General features: G+C 43.2%; 1 protein-coding gene across 4 annotated transcripts in view; it reads right to left on the bottom strand.

Moving 5' to 3' along the window:
• Positions 1-6354: 6354 nt before the first annotated feature.
• Positions 6355-18359, bottom strand: part of TMEM45B (transmembrane protein 45B) — a 68169-nt gene continuing 56164 nt past the window's right edge. For all 4 annotated transcript variants that reach the window (XM_063941961.1, XM_063941959.1, XM_063941960.1 and 1 more), the window contains exons 2-6: positions 16291-16482; positions 15819-16028; positions 15521-15705; positions 7417-7562; positions 6355-6826 (exon numbers count right to left, since the gene is read on the bottom strand). In XM_063941961.1, the coding sequence (XP_063798031.1) occupies positions 6712-6826; positions 7417-7562; positions 15521-15705; positions 15819-16028; positions 16291-16474 (840 nt within the window). In that variant the 5' untranslated portion in view covers positions 16475-16482 and the 3' untranslated portion in view covers positions 6355-6711. The remainder of the gene's footprint in view (positions 6827-7416; positions 7563-15520; positions 15706-15818; positions 16029-16290; positions 16483-18359) is intronic.

Here is an 18359-nt window from a genome sequence, read left to right on the forward strand (position 1 = left end):
ATTAACTCTGCAGGGTGCACAAACTTTTGCAGACGCCATGTTTTGTTTTCTGTTCTTTTGAAAGTGTAAATGATGGAAATAAAATCAAACTTTTTTTGACATGTTATAAGAATGTCTAATCTGTAATTTGATGCCTTTTGGAGATTTTTCGATCTTTCCTTGGCTTCTTTTGCACATTAAAATGAATTTTTGCCTGGGGTGCCCAAACTTTCGATCCCCACTGTATATTAGACTGTCTGCAAACCCTTCCTTGGATTTTCAAAAATCTCTGACTTTATTAGTACAAGCAGCTTCTGCTAAAGGCACTATAACGAGGGAAGAATCGAGATATTTGATACCCGCTCACCCTATCACTCCTACTTATTACCACCTCCCTAAGATTCACAAATCACTTACAGCACCCCCTGGAAGACCTATTATTTCTGGTGTTGGGTCCCTCACTTCTAATTTATCACATTTTGTTGATTATTTTTTACAGCCACTTGCTTCTTCTCTTCCATCACACATACAAGACACAACTTTTTTTCTTAATGCTATTTCCAAGGTTGTTTGGAAAAGCTCTTTTTTCTTCATGACTTGTGACGTACAGTCTCTATATTCTAATATCCAGCATCAGAAGGGTTTGTCATCTATAGCAGACTTTCTGTTGAAGTCTAATTCTATTCAACCTGAGTTACAACAATTTATACTGGACTCCATTTCTTTTATATTATCTCATAATTATTTCATATTTAATAAGAATTATTATTTACAGATACTTGGGACGGCCATGGGGACGAGGTTCGCGCCGAGTTTCGCCAACCTATACATGGGGGCCTTTGAAGACGCCCATGTGTGGGGGCGTGACTTTGGCGCGGGCCTCGTCTTCTATGGCTGCTATATAGATGACATGTTCTTCATCTTTGACGGTGATATTTCACTTTCTTCTAACATTGTCTCTTCGTTGAATATTAATGAATTTAATTTAAACTTCACGAGCACTTCACACAGATCCTTCATCACTTTCCTTGATATTGCACTGTCTATAATTGATGACAAAATTTCCACCAAAACTTTTCGGAAAGAGGTTGATACTCCTAATTATCTACATTACAGTAGTTCACACCATAAACCATGGTTAGATAATATTCCTTTTGGTCAGTTTAGGCGTATTAGACGCAACTGTAGTAATCTACAGGATTACCATCTACATGCTGATGAACTCTCCCTATCCTTTATGGATAGAGGTTATCCCGTGGCACTTATCCAATCGGCCAGACAAAAAGCTGACCTATTGGGTAGGAATTACCTTCTTGCCTATAAAGCAAGACAACATAAATTTGAAGATAATCAACCAGTTTTCATTTCACAGTATAATACTGCCTCTGCTAAAATTAGAAATATCATACGTACTAATTACCCTATATTACTTACAGACCAAACACTTAGAACCGAACTAAAAGAGACACCTCTTGTTATCTTCAAGAAATCAAATAACTTACAACATTACTTAGCCCCCAGTCACTTCGTAGATAAAAGAGATTTAGTTACGTCTGCTACCCCGATAGAATCCTCTCAGTGGCTTACGAGAACAAAAGGATGTTTTAAATGTGGTGCTAACAAATGCATCACCTGCTCTTTAATTCAAAATAATTCTAAAAGTTTTATTTCTTCGGACCAGACACTGTTCGAAATAAAGTCCTTTATCAATTGTAACAGTTCCTATGTAATATATATTTTGATTTGCAAATGCAATCTCCTTTATGTAGGAAGAACTACACGTAAGCTCAGGATTAGATTTTTAGAACATCGACGCAACATACAAAAGGGCTTCCTGTTTCACAGTGTCTCTAGACATTTCTCTGAAATCCATCATAGGAATCCTGATGACATTCACTTAATTGGTATAGAAACAATCATGCCTACTGCGCGTGGGGGAGACAGATACAGAAAACTTTGTCTTAGGGAAAATTACTGGATCCATAAACTCAGAACACTTGTCCCCGAAGGGTTAAATGAGTCCATCGAATTTGATCCCTAAAAAGCTCCCTCCTATTTTTTTCGGGGTTTTATTATTAATTATTATTTATTATTATTTTTTATTATTTTTTAATTTTTAACTCTTTATTCTTTAATTACAATTTTCTACAAATCCTTTATTATTATTGTTTTATTATTCTTCATTAATTAATTTTTTATATATATTTTGTCTATCTTTCTAGTATTATTTTCATATATATCAACACTAATCTACATTCAATTTATTCAATTTGTGCTTTCCCTGATGCATAATTCTTGGTTAATACCCTTTTAATATGAATATGTCATCATATGACTCCCTTACTAGTCATAGCTCTTTGTCTATGCCTCAGTGGCGTATTGGGATAGCTCACTGCCGTTAAGAAGTTAGGTGACCCAAGTTCGATCCTGGGTCTAAACTGTGATCTTTACCAACATTATTTTTTACTTTGTATTTAATTTGTATTTTGGTGATCATTAGTGTTCTTTTTATTTAATTCATTTAGTATTATACTTGTTTGTGTAACTTTGTATTTGCATAATTATATGGTAGTCATATTGATATAATTTCAGACTCTTTGGTCAAATACTATGTCTATTGTGAGTATCTTTGGTTACATTCCTCCATAATGTTTTTATTGTTTCATTATTTTATTTATTATTATCAATATCATTTTATGAGCAGCTTTATTGTACTGAATATACTAATGTAGCTATTTGCTAGTAATTCTAATACACTGCAAATATACTTTTAGTCCTTGCTGGACACTTGTATCTGTTGTTATTTCATGAGAGCCGATGTACTTAATTAGAGTGATTCAATCAGTGTTTACACCTTTGTATAATTATTTTTGCTTTAAATACTGATCCGGACTAAGGCTGGTATACTCCTTTGATAAAGTCGTGGGTCACGTGACGAAACGCGTTAGGCCACGCCTTCTTCAGCACACCTTGCCAAGGTTATCCGGCTCTGCAAGCAGCTTTGCAAACTACCATGGGTTTGTTCTCCCCGCAAGCCGTCTACACCATCTATAGAGGCCGTAATAGCAGCCGCGGGTGTGTCTTCCCCGCTAGCCGTCTATACCAATTTACGGCTCCACACAGTGAATTTGCGGCTCCCTCTCCTTTGCGGCATTCGCACCAGTGGGCACTGCAGGATACACCGCCGAGAAAATCGGCTCTGGACCAGCCCACACAAGGAGAGGTATCAACGCTGTGTTAAATATTGGGTTAACCCGTCTTTTGATGTTATGGGACATACATCCAACTGACCATTCATTGCATCTCCAATATTCTGCCTACGGTCATTTTCCTGAGTATATTTGTCACTCACTACTCTGAACACCAGCTGAATCTCAGATTATGTGTGGACTTTTATTTAGAGAACCAATATAACTGTTACTCCTTTTAAATGGATACATTTATCTGAGGTGTGCTCTTTTAAAACATTTTAATGTTGCATTTATGATTGATCAATTATCTTACATTTATGGTTAATAAATTTATGGTATATACATCGGCTCTCATATTTCTTATTGTCCTTTTCCCTGATATATTGCGCAGCTGATCCTTTTGTCCTAAGATGATGTTTATTTGCCAGATACAGCCTTCAAAAAGACTCGGCAATACAGCAAGATGTTACATCAGAAAGTAGTTGGTATAACACACTCTGAAGCTCACAGGCCTCCTCTTTTTATACAGTTGTACCATAATGCATCTCCGGGGGGCAGTTTCCACCTGAGTCCTTTCCATCCGATCAGGATAACTTACAAAATCTAAATAAATTAAATTTTAAAAGGATATAAGTGCATAAAACAATTTCCTCCTTCCTGTCACACACAACGTTTGGGGTCATCTAAAGTCCAATTCCTACCACCTGGGAGTTTACACTTCCACTTTGAGACATTTATCACATAGCTTCATAATACGGTTTGTATTTGATTCCCCAAACAAATGTTTCTCATCCTTTTCCTGTCACACACAAAGTTCTTGTAATTTAAACATAAATCTGCCCCCTACATAATGCAGCCTAGGGAATGTTAGATCAAACTGTTGTTAAACAAAACCCACAAGTTTGCATTCATAAAACACAATCTGATTAACATGTTCCTGTCTCATTCACATCTCCATGCAAACCCAGTTTTTGGGCTTACAACAGAAAAGACTGGAAACACAACCAGTCTTCTTTCCAAACCTTCGTTTGTATTTCAAAGAAAATGTTTGGCCACCAAAAGGCCGGCTAATTGACACTTACTTGTACATAGCAAGTCTGGAGCTAGGGCAATTACCATATGACTTGCTATGTACAAGGTGCTGAAGAACAATCAAAGCCCTTTAGAATCAAACTAACTCATACTGTACTTTTTTCATAAGTGCCCCGTCCATGCAGTTCTATAACCGCGCAGTTCATAATTCTCCAACTACGCACAGCGCAGCAATATAACATATTAAGACACATTATTAAACATACATTTAGTTATGTATGGTGCCTAGAGCCAAGTGTTCCTTTTTAAAATGGCACCTAGTAGCCATTGTCCAAATGGCGCCTGGCAGCTGAGGCTTAACCCCTTCAGTGCCACGGCCGCCATTACACATGTGGATGGGGGGTCCCTCCAGCCACAAAGGGACACTACTGTGCGCTATAATGTAAACAAGGTTGCACAACTATGTGGTGTAATTTTAATTGCATTTTGGGGCTGCACTGTCCTTATTTAGCATATGAAGGGATATCAATCATCTTCCTGGCATAGGGCACAACGTCTAGTTACAGCTCAGACTGTTGAGCTGACACAGACTTGTGTAATTATACTATGCACAGTCCCAGAAAGCGAGCGCACACATATACGCGATTACCGACTCACATGTCCAAGCCTTGCGTGGGTCGGGGCAGGGGGAGATCTGCTGTAGTCAAAGTCCAGCATATGCGGCTCAGCAATTAGTGCTGATAAGAGGCATATCTTCTCTACCTACTAAAGAGCAAATGCACTCTACCGCTTGTCAGAAAATAGGCATATTAGGCCTGACTCTTGCCGCTTTTCACGTATCTGAGTGGGCTTTAAGTGCGCAGTTACAAATAATTTCTGAAAGACCCTACAATGCATGCGATACACAGAGGTGCTGTTGTGATGGGTTCGGGCAATATCAGAAAGGTGGTGGAAAAGTGATAGGTGTTCCTAGGCCGTGACTTGGAAGTGTTACTCAGCATGAGCCCATAATGCTAAATAAGTTTGAAAAATATGCTAATTAGTCATTAACAGACATCCTGTTGCCAGTCAAAAAAAAGAAACAAATATCTCTAAACAGGCGCTACTTAGAGAAGGTTTTCCTAGCAGCTGTTTTTATGGGGTAGTCACTCCCCACAATGATATATAAATACAAAACAAACAACAAATAAACAGCGCTAACTGGATAGTGTATATAGTATTAAAAACAAGGTAATCTAAAAAACCTTAATTGTTCAAATGTTTAATTCTGGTTAAAAAATTATATATATATATAAGTAAGTATTCATTAATACCCCCAGCTACACAAAGCTGGGATACACATGTACAATCTAAAAACAATAAGCATGCAGCATTAATATAGTGTCCTCTCTCCAAGATCAAATATCAGGGATTTTTTGTATATATACAGTTCTGTGGGCTACAGTCCATATAAAGATGTATGGTCACGGACCGATGGCAGAGGTTCTAGATGGTATTATGCATATCAGAGTCCACAGAATCCCTTAGACCTAGGCTTGCTTCTCTCCGGTCTAAGGGATTCTGTGGACTCTGATTCCATTCATAACCCATTGGATAACTTCAGGTCACCTTCGGTCCAAGCTACACAGGTTAAAGGGGACTCCATTGAACGTGCTGCACACCATTGCCAACTTGGTGCTGCTTTGCCATAAAAGGCCCAACACGAGGAGGATTCTTCCCTTTATAAATACCTTGGGACTGGTAAATATATGCATAATACCATCTAGGACTGTATGCATACAGAACTGTATATATACAAAAAATCCCTGATATTTGATCTTGGAGAGAGGACACTATATTAATGCTGTATGCTTATTGTTTTTAGATTGTACATGTGTATCCCAGCTTTGTGTAGCTGGGTGTATTAATGAATACTTACTTATATATATATAATTTTTTAACCAGAATTAAACATTTGAACAATTAAGGTTTTTTAGATTACCTTGTTTTTAATACTATATACACTATCCAGTTAATCCTGTTGCCAGTCTCCATCAGCCCCTATGTATGTATTAACCGTACACATTCAGCAAATGCCCATCTATGTCAGCAGTGAATATATCATGAAAACTCATTTGCATCACTATGACTCCAAGTAATTGCAGCCTGCATGTAGAATTCACTGCTGTTATAATAAATGTTTCCTTCCACGCTCAAAAACAAAACATAAAAAAAAATACAATGTCTTCAGTTTAACATTGTGCCGATTAAAAGAATTACTTTTGCAATAAGTCAATTTAGTACAATGTCCATATCAGATAAAATTTCTATACATGAGGTTCATAGAACTTGTGTGTAAATTGTTCTTCGTTCCACATTGGAAGTCTTCATAAGGGCAACATCAGCCAGAGGCTGACAAAGCTATTGTACCAGAGGATTCAGTCTGAATAAATAGCTAGACAGCGGATGGAGGGATGGCAGCCTCATCATTTGTGGTCAATAACCATATTAACAGTCTGCAAGTCCCTATTTATTCCTCGTCAGAGGCTGCAAGAAGAGCAGTCTGTGACTCTGCATTGTGAGAATTTATCTTCTTGATCCCAATATTCATTTCTCCAACCTGCCCCTTGTTCCTCCGTAAACAGCTGAAACAGAAAGCATTGCAAACATGTCATATAATGCAGTGTAAATAAAAAAAAGTGCATATATTTCTTTATTTACCCAAAAAGCTGAGATCAGAACTAGACCTCTAATGAATGCCAAGAACTGGACATGTACACAAACTGGGTTTCACAGGGGCAGAATTTGCAGCAAAGTAAAAAATGTGGCAATGCAAGGGGAACAAATGCAAACACCTTTTTCTTATATTAGCAGTGTTAATACTTCCTATGCATTTGTTCTTACACTGCATGTTGGGCTAGGCTGTGCACCTCCCCATCTCACAAGTCTACATTTTACATTCCCCCTCCTTTCCCTGCAGCACCAAATGTTTTTTGCAAGTGTAAATGTTGCACCCATAGCTGGATCTACTCCGGAACCTATATTTATATTTACTTTGTCAATAATTAAAAATTAGTACCATACACTGACATTTGCATAAAGCAAGTAAAGGATACAGAATACTCCATAGTATCCAGTTCTCTGCCCGTAGGAGAGATTATTGTTTTTGTAGAACACCAGAACTGGGACTGGAAAAGAAACCAATCCTTACCAAACCACCCATCACAGAACTTACCAGTGCACTAAGAAATAATTGACACCGACTATCAACAAAGCAACAGCATAATGCCAGCAGAAGCACATGGTGATAAACATGATATTTTCATGATCTTTCTGGTCCCATTCAGGGGCTCCTCCAAGTGGAAACAGAACAAACCCGATCTACAAGAAAACAATAATTACTCTATGTATTTCACACTGTTCATCAAAGTAACTCAAATATTTATTTATTTATTTATTTGTATGTGGTAGTAATACACATTTCTTAGAAGAACAATGCGTTTGCCATACGCCCTGTGCATGGAGTATTGCGTCTACGGCCCCTGCTCATCCCCTGGCCCTACATCACAGTAGTTAACTGACTAGAGGGGAGATGTATCAAGTCTTGGAGAAAGATAAAGTGTAGTAGTTGCCCAAAACAAACAATCAGCATGTAACTGCCATTTCAAGACTGTGCTAGATAAGTGACAATTGTAAGCTGACTGGTCGCTTCTTCTCCGCTTTACTTCTCTCCTAGGCTCGACATATCTCCACCTACGGGTAGTGTTGTGAACACAAGTGACAGCACAGACTTTGTGGGATATGAAAAGAATGCAGTGCATGAACGGCAGATAATAAGATTTTACTTACCGGTAAATCTATTTCACGTAGTCCGTAGAGGATGCTGGGACTCCGTAAGGACCATGGGGAATAGACGGGCTCTGCAGGAGATAGGGCACTTTAAGAAAGCTTTGGATTCTGGGTGTGCACTGGCTCCTCCCTCTATGCCCTTCCTCCAGAACTCAGTCAGGGAAACTGTGCCCAGAGGAGATGGACAGTACGAGGAAGGATTTTTGTAAATCTAAGGGCGAGATTCATACCAGCCACACCAATCACTCCGTATAACTTAAGATAAACTTACCCAGTTAACAGTATGAACAACAACATAGCCACGGTATCACCGAAAACTATAACATAACCCTTATGTAAGCAATAACTATATACAAGTCATGCAGAAGAAGTACGCACTTGGGACGGGCGCCCAGCATCCTCTACGGACTATGAGAAATAGATTTACCGGTAAGTAAAATCTTATTTTCTCTAACGTCCTTGAGGATGCTAGGACTCCGTAAGGACCATGGGGATTATACCAAAGCTCCCAAACGGGCGGGAGAGTGCGGATGACTCTGCAGCACCGATTGAGCAAACAGGAGGTCCTCCTCAGCCAGGGTATCAAACCTATAGAACTTTGCAAAGGTGTTTGTCCCCGACCAAGTAGCTGCTCGGCACAACTGTAATGCCGAGACCCCTCGGGCAGCCGCCCAAGAAGAGCCCACTTTCCTAGTGGAGTGGGCCTTAACCGATTTCGCTAACGGCAATCCTGCCATAGAATGCGCCTGCTGAATCGTGTTACAGATCCAGCGAGCAATAGTCTGCTTTGAAGCAGGGGCGCCAACCTTGTTGGCCGCATACAGAACAAACAAAGCTTCAGTCTTCCTGATCCGAGCCGTTCTGGTCACATAAATCTTCAAAGCCCTGACTACATCCAGGTACTCGGAATCCTCCAAGTCCCTTGTAGCCACAGGCACGACAATAGGTTGGTTCACATGAAAAGATGATACCACTTTTGGCAGAAAGTGAGGACGAGTCCTCAACTCTGCCCTATCCACGTGAAAAACCAAGTATGGGCTTTTATGCAATAAAGCCGCCAATTCTGAAACACGTCTCGCCGAAGCTAACGCCAACAACATGACCACTTTCCACGTGAGGTATTTCAACTCCACAGTTTTAAGTGGTTCAAACCAAGGTGACTTGAGGAAACGTAACACCACGTTAAGATCCCAAGGCGCCACCGGAGGCACAAAGGGAGGCTGGATATGCAGCACCCCCTTCACAAAAGTCTGTACCTCAGGAAGAGAGGCTAATTCTCTTTGAAAGAAAATGGATAAGGCCGAAATCTGGACCTTTATGGACCCTAATTTTAGGCCCAAGGTCACTCCTGTTTGAAGGAAGGGAAGTAGACGGCCCAAATGGAACTCCTCCGTAGGAGCAGCTCTGGCCTCACACCAAGAAACATATTTCCGCCATATACGGTGATAATGATTCAACGTCACGTCTTTCCTAGCTTTGATCAGGGTAGGAATGACTTCCTCCGGAATTCCTTTTTCCGCTAGGATCCGGCGTTCAACCGCCATGCTGTCAAACGCAGCCGCAGTAAGACTTGGAACAGACAGGGCCCCTGCTGCAGCAGGTCCTGCCTTAGAGGAAGAGGCCACGGATCTTCTGTGAGCAACTCTTGCAGTTCCGGATACCAAGTCCTCCGTGGCCAATCTGGAACAATGAGGATTGTTCTGACCCTGCTTATTCTTACAATTCTCAACACCTTGGGTATGAGAGGAAGAGGAGGAAACACATAGACCGATCTGAACACCCAAGGTGTCACCAGAGCATCTACTGCTACCGCCTGAGGGTCCCTTGACCTGGTGCAATACCGCTTTAGCTTTTTGTTGAGACGGGACGCCATCATGTCTATATGAGGCAGGCCCCACCGATCCGCGATTTGTGCAAAGACTTCTTGATGAAGTCCCCACTCCCCCGGATGCAGGTCGTGCCTGCTGAGGAAGTCCGCCTCCCAGTTGTCCACCCCCGGGATGAACACCGCTGACAGCGCGCTTACATGGCCTTCCGCCCAGTGTAGAATCCTGGTCGCTTCTGCCATGGCCACTCTGCTTCCTGTTCTGCCTTGGCGGTTTATATGAGCCACTGCCGTGACATTGTCTGACTGAATCAGAACCGATCTTCTCCGAAGTAAGTTCTCCGCTTGACGCAGGGCGTTGTATATGGCCCTCAACTCCAGGACGTTGATGTGGAGACAAGTCTCCAGGCTTGACCAGAGACCTTGGAAATTTCTTCCCAGTGCCACTGCTCCCCAGCCTCGGAGGCTTGCGTCCATGGTCACTAGGACCCAGTCCTGAATGCCGAACCTGCGACCCTCTAGAAGGTGAGCACTGTTCAGCCACCACAGGAGAGATACCCTGGTCCTGGGAGACAGGGTGATCCTTTGATGCATTTGTAAATGGAACCTGGACCACTTGTCCAAGAGGTCCCATTGAAAAGTCCTCGCATGGAATCTGCCGAAAGGGATGGCCTCGTATGAAGCCACCATCTTCTCCAGGACCCGCGTGCACTGATGCACTGAAACCTTCTTTGGTTTCAATAGGTTCCTGACCATGGTCATGAGCTCCTGAACTTTTTCGATCGGAAGAAATACCTTTTTCTGGTCTGTGTCTAGGATCAGGCCCAGAAAGGTCAGACGCGTTGTAGGAACTAGCTGGGACTTCGGTATATTGAGAATCCAGCCGTGTAGCTGCAACGTCTTCATGGACAGAGACACGCTGTCCAGCAACTTCTCCCGAGATCTCGCCTTTATTAGGAGATCGTCCAAGTATGGGATAATTGCGACCCCCTGCCTGCGTAGGAGCACCATCATTTCCGCCATTACCTTGGTGAAAACCCTCGGGGCCGTGGAAAGCCCAAACGGCAACGTCTGAAATTGGTAGTGACAGTCCTGCACTGCAAATCTCAGGAACGCCTGATGGAGGGGGGGGGGGGGATATTGGAACATGAAGGTATGCATCCTTTATGTCCAGGGACACCATCCAATCCCCCCCCTCCAGGCTGGCGATGACCGCCCAGAGTGATTCCAATTTGTACTTGAACCTTTTCAAGTACAAGTTCAGAGATTTCAGGTTTAAAATGGGCCTGACCGAACCGTCCGGTTTCGGGACCACAAACAGGGTTAAATAATATCCCTCTCCCTGCTGGAGATGAGAAACTGTGACAATCACCTGTTGAACATACAATTTTTGGATTGCTGTCAACACTGACTCCCTCTTTGACGGGGAAGTCGGCAGAGCCGATTTGAAAAACCGTCGAGGAGGCAAGTCTTCGAATTCTAGTCTGTATCCCTGAGCAACAATCTCTACTGCCCAGGGATCCACCTGCGATTGAACCCAGACGTGGCTGAAAAACCGAAGATGAGCCCCCACCAGATCTGCCTCCCCCCGGGAAGCCCCAGCGTCATGCGGTGGACTTTGCAGACGCAGGGGAGGACTTCTGCTCTTGGGAACTAGCTGTGTGCAGCTTCTTTGCCCTGCCTTTTCCTCTGGTAACAAAGGACGATCCCCGCACCTTCTTGTTTTTATTGGAACGATAGGACTGCATTTGATAATGAGGTGCCTTCTTAGTATGCTGCGGGGGGACATAAGGTAAGAAATTCGACTTACCAGCCATAGCCGTAGAGACAAGGTCCGAGAGGCCGTCTCCAAACAACTCCTCCCCCTTGTACGGCAAGGACTCCATGTGCCGCTTAGAATCGGCATCTTCCGTCCACTGCCGGATCCACAGGAGTCGCCTAGCAGAAATAGACATAGCATTTATTCTGGAGCTTAATAAACAAATGTCTCTCTGAGCATCTCTCATATACAAGGCAGCATCTCTGATATGGTCTATGGTCATTTGAATGTCATCCCTATCTAAGGTGTCAATCTCCGCAGATAAGGAATCTGCCCATGCCACAACCGCACTACAAACCCAGGCCGACGCCATAGCCGGTCTAGCAATAGTACCGGAGTGAGTGTAAATGTGCTTCAAGGTAATTTCCTGCCTGCGATCAGCCGGTTCCTTGAGGGAAGCCGTATCCTGAGAAGGTAGTGCCACCTTTTTGGACAAGCGTGTCAGCGCCTTGTCCACTTTTGGTGAAGATTCCCAGCGTATCCTATCAGTTTGTGGAAAAGGATACGCCATAAGAATCCTTTTGGGAACTTGTGGTCTCCTATCTGGAGAGTCCCAAGCCTTTTCGCACAATTCACTTAATTCAAATGATGATGGAAAAAGTGACTTCAGGCTTTTTCCCTTTATACATGTGTACCCTCGTGTCAGGGACAGGGGGTTCCTCAGTAATATGCAAAACCTCTTTAATGGCCATAATCATGTACCGAATACCTTTTGCCACCTTCGGCTGTAATTTTGCATCTTCATAGTCGACACTAGAGTCAGAATCTGTGTCGGTATCTCCAAAAAGATTCAGAAAGCGCTGACAGAGTTATTTAAAAGTAAATCTTTTTTATTTATTAATAAACTATTTTTACTCACTAAAAGAATACATGTATATACTCATAAAAATATCTCCCTGTGGACCAATAACACCAAAGATAAAAAAGCAATTTCTACACAGTCTATGATTATTCACTAACTCAATTTATCCTTTGCCTTCACATATTCCTTTATTTATCCTATATAACCTGCATGATATAAAACCACTTTTAATAAATCACAATATCTCCTGATCACATTGATTGCGGCATATATGTTTCTAACTTAATTATAATCAGTCCTTCAATATAGATATAGATATTCCGTGCTTGGAAACAGTCCTTTCCTGCCAAGTTGATACTTGGTCTATAAGTTGGTTTTGTACTTTACCAAGCAGAAAGCGGATTAATTGTTAGTTTGCCGACCATGAAGGAAATATGCAAATTAACTTGGAATAGTTCCTGTGCTGGTTTAATATAAGCAGATCTTGTTTATGCATGCATATATATATATGGATAATTTTCTGCAGAGTTTAAAATATGCAATTGCTTTTAAGCATGGCCATGCTAATTTAAAACAGGTGATTTACCACATCCTCATTGTAGGCACGGATTTTCGTTTTCTCCCGGCTCTGGTGCTATGAACCCTTATTGTAAGCCTTATCCGGAGGTCTATCCAGTACCAAACTTTAGAGGTTGTGCGGCCGATCTTAGCAGTGTGGTCTCACCGAGCAGTTCAAACTGAGACGCGTTTCCCCGCCTTACGAGAGCTCCGTAATTCAGCGGCTTCTTCAGTCACTGACTGAAGAAGCCGCTGAATTACGGAGCTCTCGTAAGGCGGGGAAACGCGTCTCAGTTTGAACTGCTCGGTGAGACCACACTGCTAAGATCGGCCGCACAACCTCTAAAGTTTGGTACTGGATAGACCTCCGGATAAGGCTTACAATAAGGGTTCATAGCACCAGAGCCGGGAGAAAACGAAAATCCGTGCCTACAATGAGGATGTGGTAAATCACCTGTTTTAAATTAGCATGGCCATGCTTAAAAGCAATTGCATATTTTAAACTCTGCAGAAAATTATCCATATATATATGCATGCATAAACAAGATCTGCTTATATTAAACCAGCACAGGAACTATTCCAAGTTAATTTGCATATTTCCTTCTTGGTCGGCAAACTAACAATTAATCCGCTTTCTGCTTGGTAAAGTACAAAACCAACTTATAGACCAAGTATCAACTTGGCAGGAAAGGACTGTTTCCAAGCACGGAATATCTATATCTATATTGAAGGACTGATTATAATTAAGTTAGAAACATATATGCCGCAATCAATGTGATCAGGAGATATTGTGATTTATTAAAAGTGGTTTTATATCATGCAGGTTATATAGGATAAATAAAGGAATATGTGAAGGCAAAGGATAAATTGAGTTAGTGAATAATCATAGACTGTGTAGAAATTGCTTTTTTATCTTTGGTATAATTGGTCCACAGGGAGATATTTTTATGAGTATATACATGTATTCTTTTAGTGAGTAAAAATAGTTTATTAATAAATAAAAAAGATTTACTTTTAAATAACTCTGTCAGCGCTTTCTGAATCTTTTTGGACTTGTTTGGTGTTTGAAGGGGAAAGTAGCCCCTTCGATATAGAATAGCAGCAGACAGTTTAAAGATTGAGCAAATAATTGGCGCCAGGTGATACTTGGTATCTTTTTGTGTGTTTTTCTTTTGTGTCGGTATCTGTGTCATCGATCTGGGATATGGTGTGCTTCTGAGACCCCGACGGGCCTGGCGCCACAGGGACAGGCATGGACTGGGTACCTGACTGATCCCTAGCTTCTGCCTTGTCTAACCTTTTATGCAATAGATTGACATTTGCATTCAAGACATTCAGCATACCCACCTATTCCGGTGTCGGCGTTGCCGACGGCGACCTGACATTCAAACACTCCCCCTCCACAGTAAGCGAGCCTTCCTCGTCAAACATGTCGACACACGCGTACCGACACACTTCACACACACAGGGAATCCTTTTCTGAAGACAGTATCCCTGTCAAGGCCCTTTGGAGAGACAGAGAGAGAGTATGCCAGCACACACCCCAGCGCAATAACCTTGGAGACCAACACAAAATGTTTTTCCCCAGCAGCGCTGTGTAATATGTAAACCGCCAATTATGTGCCCCCCCCTCTCTTTTAAGCACCCTTTCACCGTGTGTAAGCAGGGGAGAGTCCGGGGAGCTTCCTCTCAGCAGTGCTGTGGAGAGAAAATGGCGCTGGTGAGTGCTGAGGGAGAAGCCCCGCCCCCTCGGCGGCGGGCTTCTGTCCCGCTCAAACTTAGTAAACTATGGCAGGGGCTCTTTTATGTACATGTACAGAGCCCACCTGTACATGTATATAGTCTTTTTGCCATGCAGAGGTTGATATTGCTGCCCAGGGCGCCCCCCCTGCGCCCTGCACCCTTACAGTGACCAGAGTGTGTGAGGTGTATGGGAGCAATGACGCACAGCTGCAGTGCTGTGCGTTACCTCAGTGAAGCTGATGGCTTCTGCCGCCTGAGACGTCTTCTGACTTCTGTACTTCTGGCTCTGTGAGGAGAACGGCAGCGCGGCTCCGGGGGTGGACGCCCAGTAAGAACCTGCGTTCACCCCCTCTGGAGCTAATGGTGTCCAGTAGCCGAGGAAGCAGAGCCTATCTTTGACAAGAAGGTCTGCTCCTCTCTCCTCAGTCCCTCGATGCAGGGAGCCTGTTGCCAGCAGTGCTCCCTGTGAAAAAGTAGTAAAAAGTAGAAATAAAAATCCAAACAAAAATGCTTTCAGGCAGAGAACTCTTTAGAGCTCTCTGCAGTGCACCCATCTTGTTCTGGGCACAGTGTAAAACTGAGGTCTGGAGGAGGGGCATAGAGGGAGGAGCCAGTGCACACCCAGAATCCAAAGCTTTCTTAAAGTGCCCTATCTCCTGCGGAGCCCGTCTATTCCCCATGGTCCTTACGGAGTCCCAGAATCCTCAAGGACGTTAGAGAAATTAATTTAAGTTGATAGTTACCTGCCAGAACCAGGTTCCTTGGAGGATGGTTAAACTGGTGCGGAATAATTCAAGGACAATGTTGTTCTTCAAAAACACTTCAATCATGATGCTAAAAGACCCCCCAAACACAGCTATGAGAAGCAAGGAGTGAATGTGCTGGTCAAGCGGCGGCCGATTGTGGACATGGTAATAGAAGAGGAGACCTGTGGAAGAAATGGTAAACTGAGGTCTGAGGTCCAATGCAAATAGGGGTAAAGACCAGCATTTTGCTAGGACTGTGTTCGGGACTCCATAAAATGACATACAGCCCTCTCACCTTCAATGAAAACAGCCAAAGCCAAAGACAAGCGGTCCATTCCCTTTGGGACTCTCAGAGGGAAATACGTCAAGATGTCCACCACTCCGGAGAGGCCGTAGAAGAAGTACATCGTTGTATGCTGCCAATTCATGAGCTTTACCCAGGTGTGGTCCTGGTCGATAAGATGCATGTGAGGGCCATCTGGTACAAACTGCTCCGCCAACATGCCTGCAGGAGACGTGAGAATGTTAGTATGCTATATACCACAAACGATCTACAAAGATGTGGTCAATCGTCCAGAGCCGTGTAATAAAAATCAAGTCGATTGCTGCCTTGGTAGTCGTATGGACTACTAAGGACCACTCAGGTCTACTATGCACTATAAAAAACATAGTGAGCTAATCTTGGCTTCAACATACTTTCTACGAGAACAGTGATTACATCCGCCGTGTACAGACATGGAGTCGGGTTGTAGCTTTGAAGTTCTTACCCACAACAGTGAAGAAAACTTTCATTATTCCTTCAATAAGCTCCAGGCGCTGGTAACATTTGCTGGTGCGGCAGTTTCCTTTCCCTTTGCTGTGGAAGTATTTGAGGGGGTATTTCACGGACCACCACAAGCCGAAAACCAGGAAGAAGCTGCCGGGCAGGGCATGACCTTTGAAGTTTGCCATTTATGTGCCTGGAAACAAAAGAAAATGATATTGAATAAAAGGACCTGTTGGTAAGAGTACACAAGGTGTATTATACAGCATCACTAACTTTCAACAAAGGCTTCATTCAACTCAGTATAGAACAGTGATGAGGGGCAGAAAGCAGCGATTTACCGATAGCTTATCACTGACAAAGGGTAAGTAGCATATGGAAAAGCTAATGGAACTTGGGCAGACTGAGAAGGGTACAGTTGGAGCAGTCTTACAGGATGCATTACAATCATCATCATCATCATCATCATCATCATATATAAAACGCTTCATGGACTGTGCAGAGTTACAAATCACACAACGCTCAGTCACACATGCCGGGATGACGGGGTAGGTGCAGATGATGTGAGGCAAAGGGCAGAGCGAGAGCATACAGTCTACAATAACCTGGTTCCTCAATCAGCGAGGGTTCCGGTATGAATGGTCAACCATGTTAAGGTCGATCACTATTGGTCGACATTGACATGGACAAACAGTCGACACATGAAAACGACGTGGATTTTTGAACTGTTTTTGGTTGAAATTTTCCCGTAACATGACCAGGAACCCCAATTAGTGTACCGCGTCCCCTTGCATGGATCACTTTGCTTGCCATGCTGTGGGCAAGGTGCCTCGCTCTGTTACCGCTGCACTCGGCACAGGTTACTATTCCCGATCATAGTCCACGTGGATGGTAAAGTATGAAAAAGGTAAAAAAATGTATTTATATATTTTTTTTAAAAAGCCATGTCGACATTTTCATGTGTCGACCATTTTCACGTGGCGACCATTTGTCCACGTCGACCATGTCAGTGTCGACCAAAAGTGGGCGACTTAGTGACTGTCGACCTAAGTAGGGTCGACCTGCGAATCGGATACCATCAGAGAGATATGAAACCTTTACCACTGAAAAGAAGTGGAAGTACCTGCAAGATAAGCACCACGTCTTCCAACCTTAAAGCTTCTCCATTGGTAATAACACTAACATATTTATGGCCCTAAATAAGTATTACGTTTACCAGCTACCCGATGCTTCTTTTTACAGTCTAGCCATCAGCGGACCCCGCAGTATTAAAGGACAATGGGTCTAATTCAGACCTGATTGCAGCAGCAAATTTGTTAGCAAATGGGCAAAACCATGGGGGTCATTCTGACCTGATGGCTCACTGCATTTTATTGCAGCGATCAGTTCAGAACTGCGCCGTGCCGGCACATGGCTGACAGCCAATGGCTGTCGTTGCCTAGCGATTGCCTCTGATTGACAGGGTGGAAGAGGGCATTTGGCCGGTCCGGCGGGGGGCGGGCCACAGCGGCTGCGTGACATCACACACAGCCGCTGCGACCCAGGTAGCAAGGAGTAACTCCCAGCCAGCCGCAAGAGCTGTACTGGGAGTTACTCTTCAAGTACTTGTGCGGGGGGCCGGCCTGACATGCGGAGCGGACTAGCCCTGTGCTGGGCATCCCCCCGCATGTCAGTGTAAGCGATCATAGCTGTGTTAAACTTAGCACAGCTATGATCAGGTCGGAATGAACCCCCATGTGCACTGCAGGTGGGGCAGATATAACATGTGCAGAGAGAGTTAGATTTGGGTGGGGTGTGCTCAAACTAAAATCTAAATTGCCGTGTAAAAATAAAGCAGCCAGTATTTACCCTGCACAGAAACAAAATAACCCTCCCAAATCTAACTCTCTCTGCACATGTTATATCTGCCCCACCTGCAGTGCACATGGGGGGTCATTCCAAGTTGATCGCTAGCTGAAAATGTTCGCTGCACAGCGATGATGCAAAAAAACGGCACTTCTGTGCATGCGTATGCGGCACAATGCGCACGCGCGACGTACTTTCACAACGGCCAATGTAGTGTCACACAAGGTC

The sequence above is a fragment of the Pseudophryne corroboree genome, chromosome 10 (genome assembly GCF_028390025.1).
Source record: "Pseudophryne corroboree isolate aPseCor3 chromosome 10, aPseCor3.hap2, whole genome shotgun sequence".
Taxonomy (NCBI): domain Eukaryota; kingdom Metazoa; phylum Chordata; class Amphibia; order Anura; family Myobatrachidae; genus Pseudophryne; species Pseudophryne corroboree.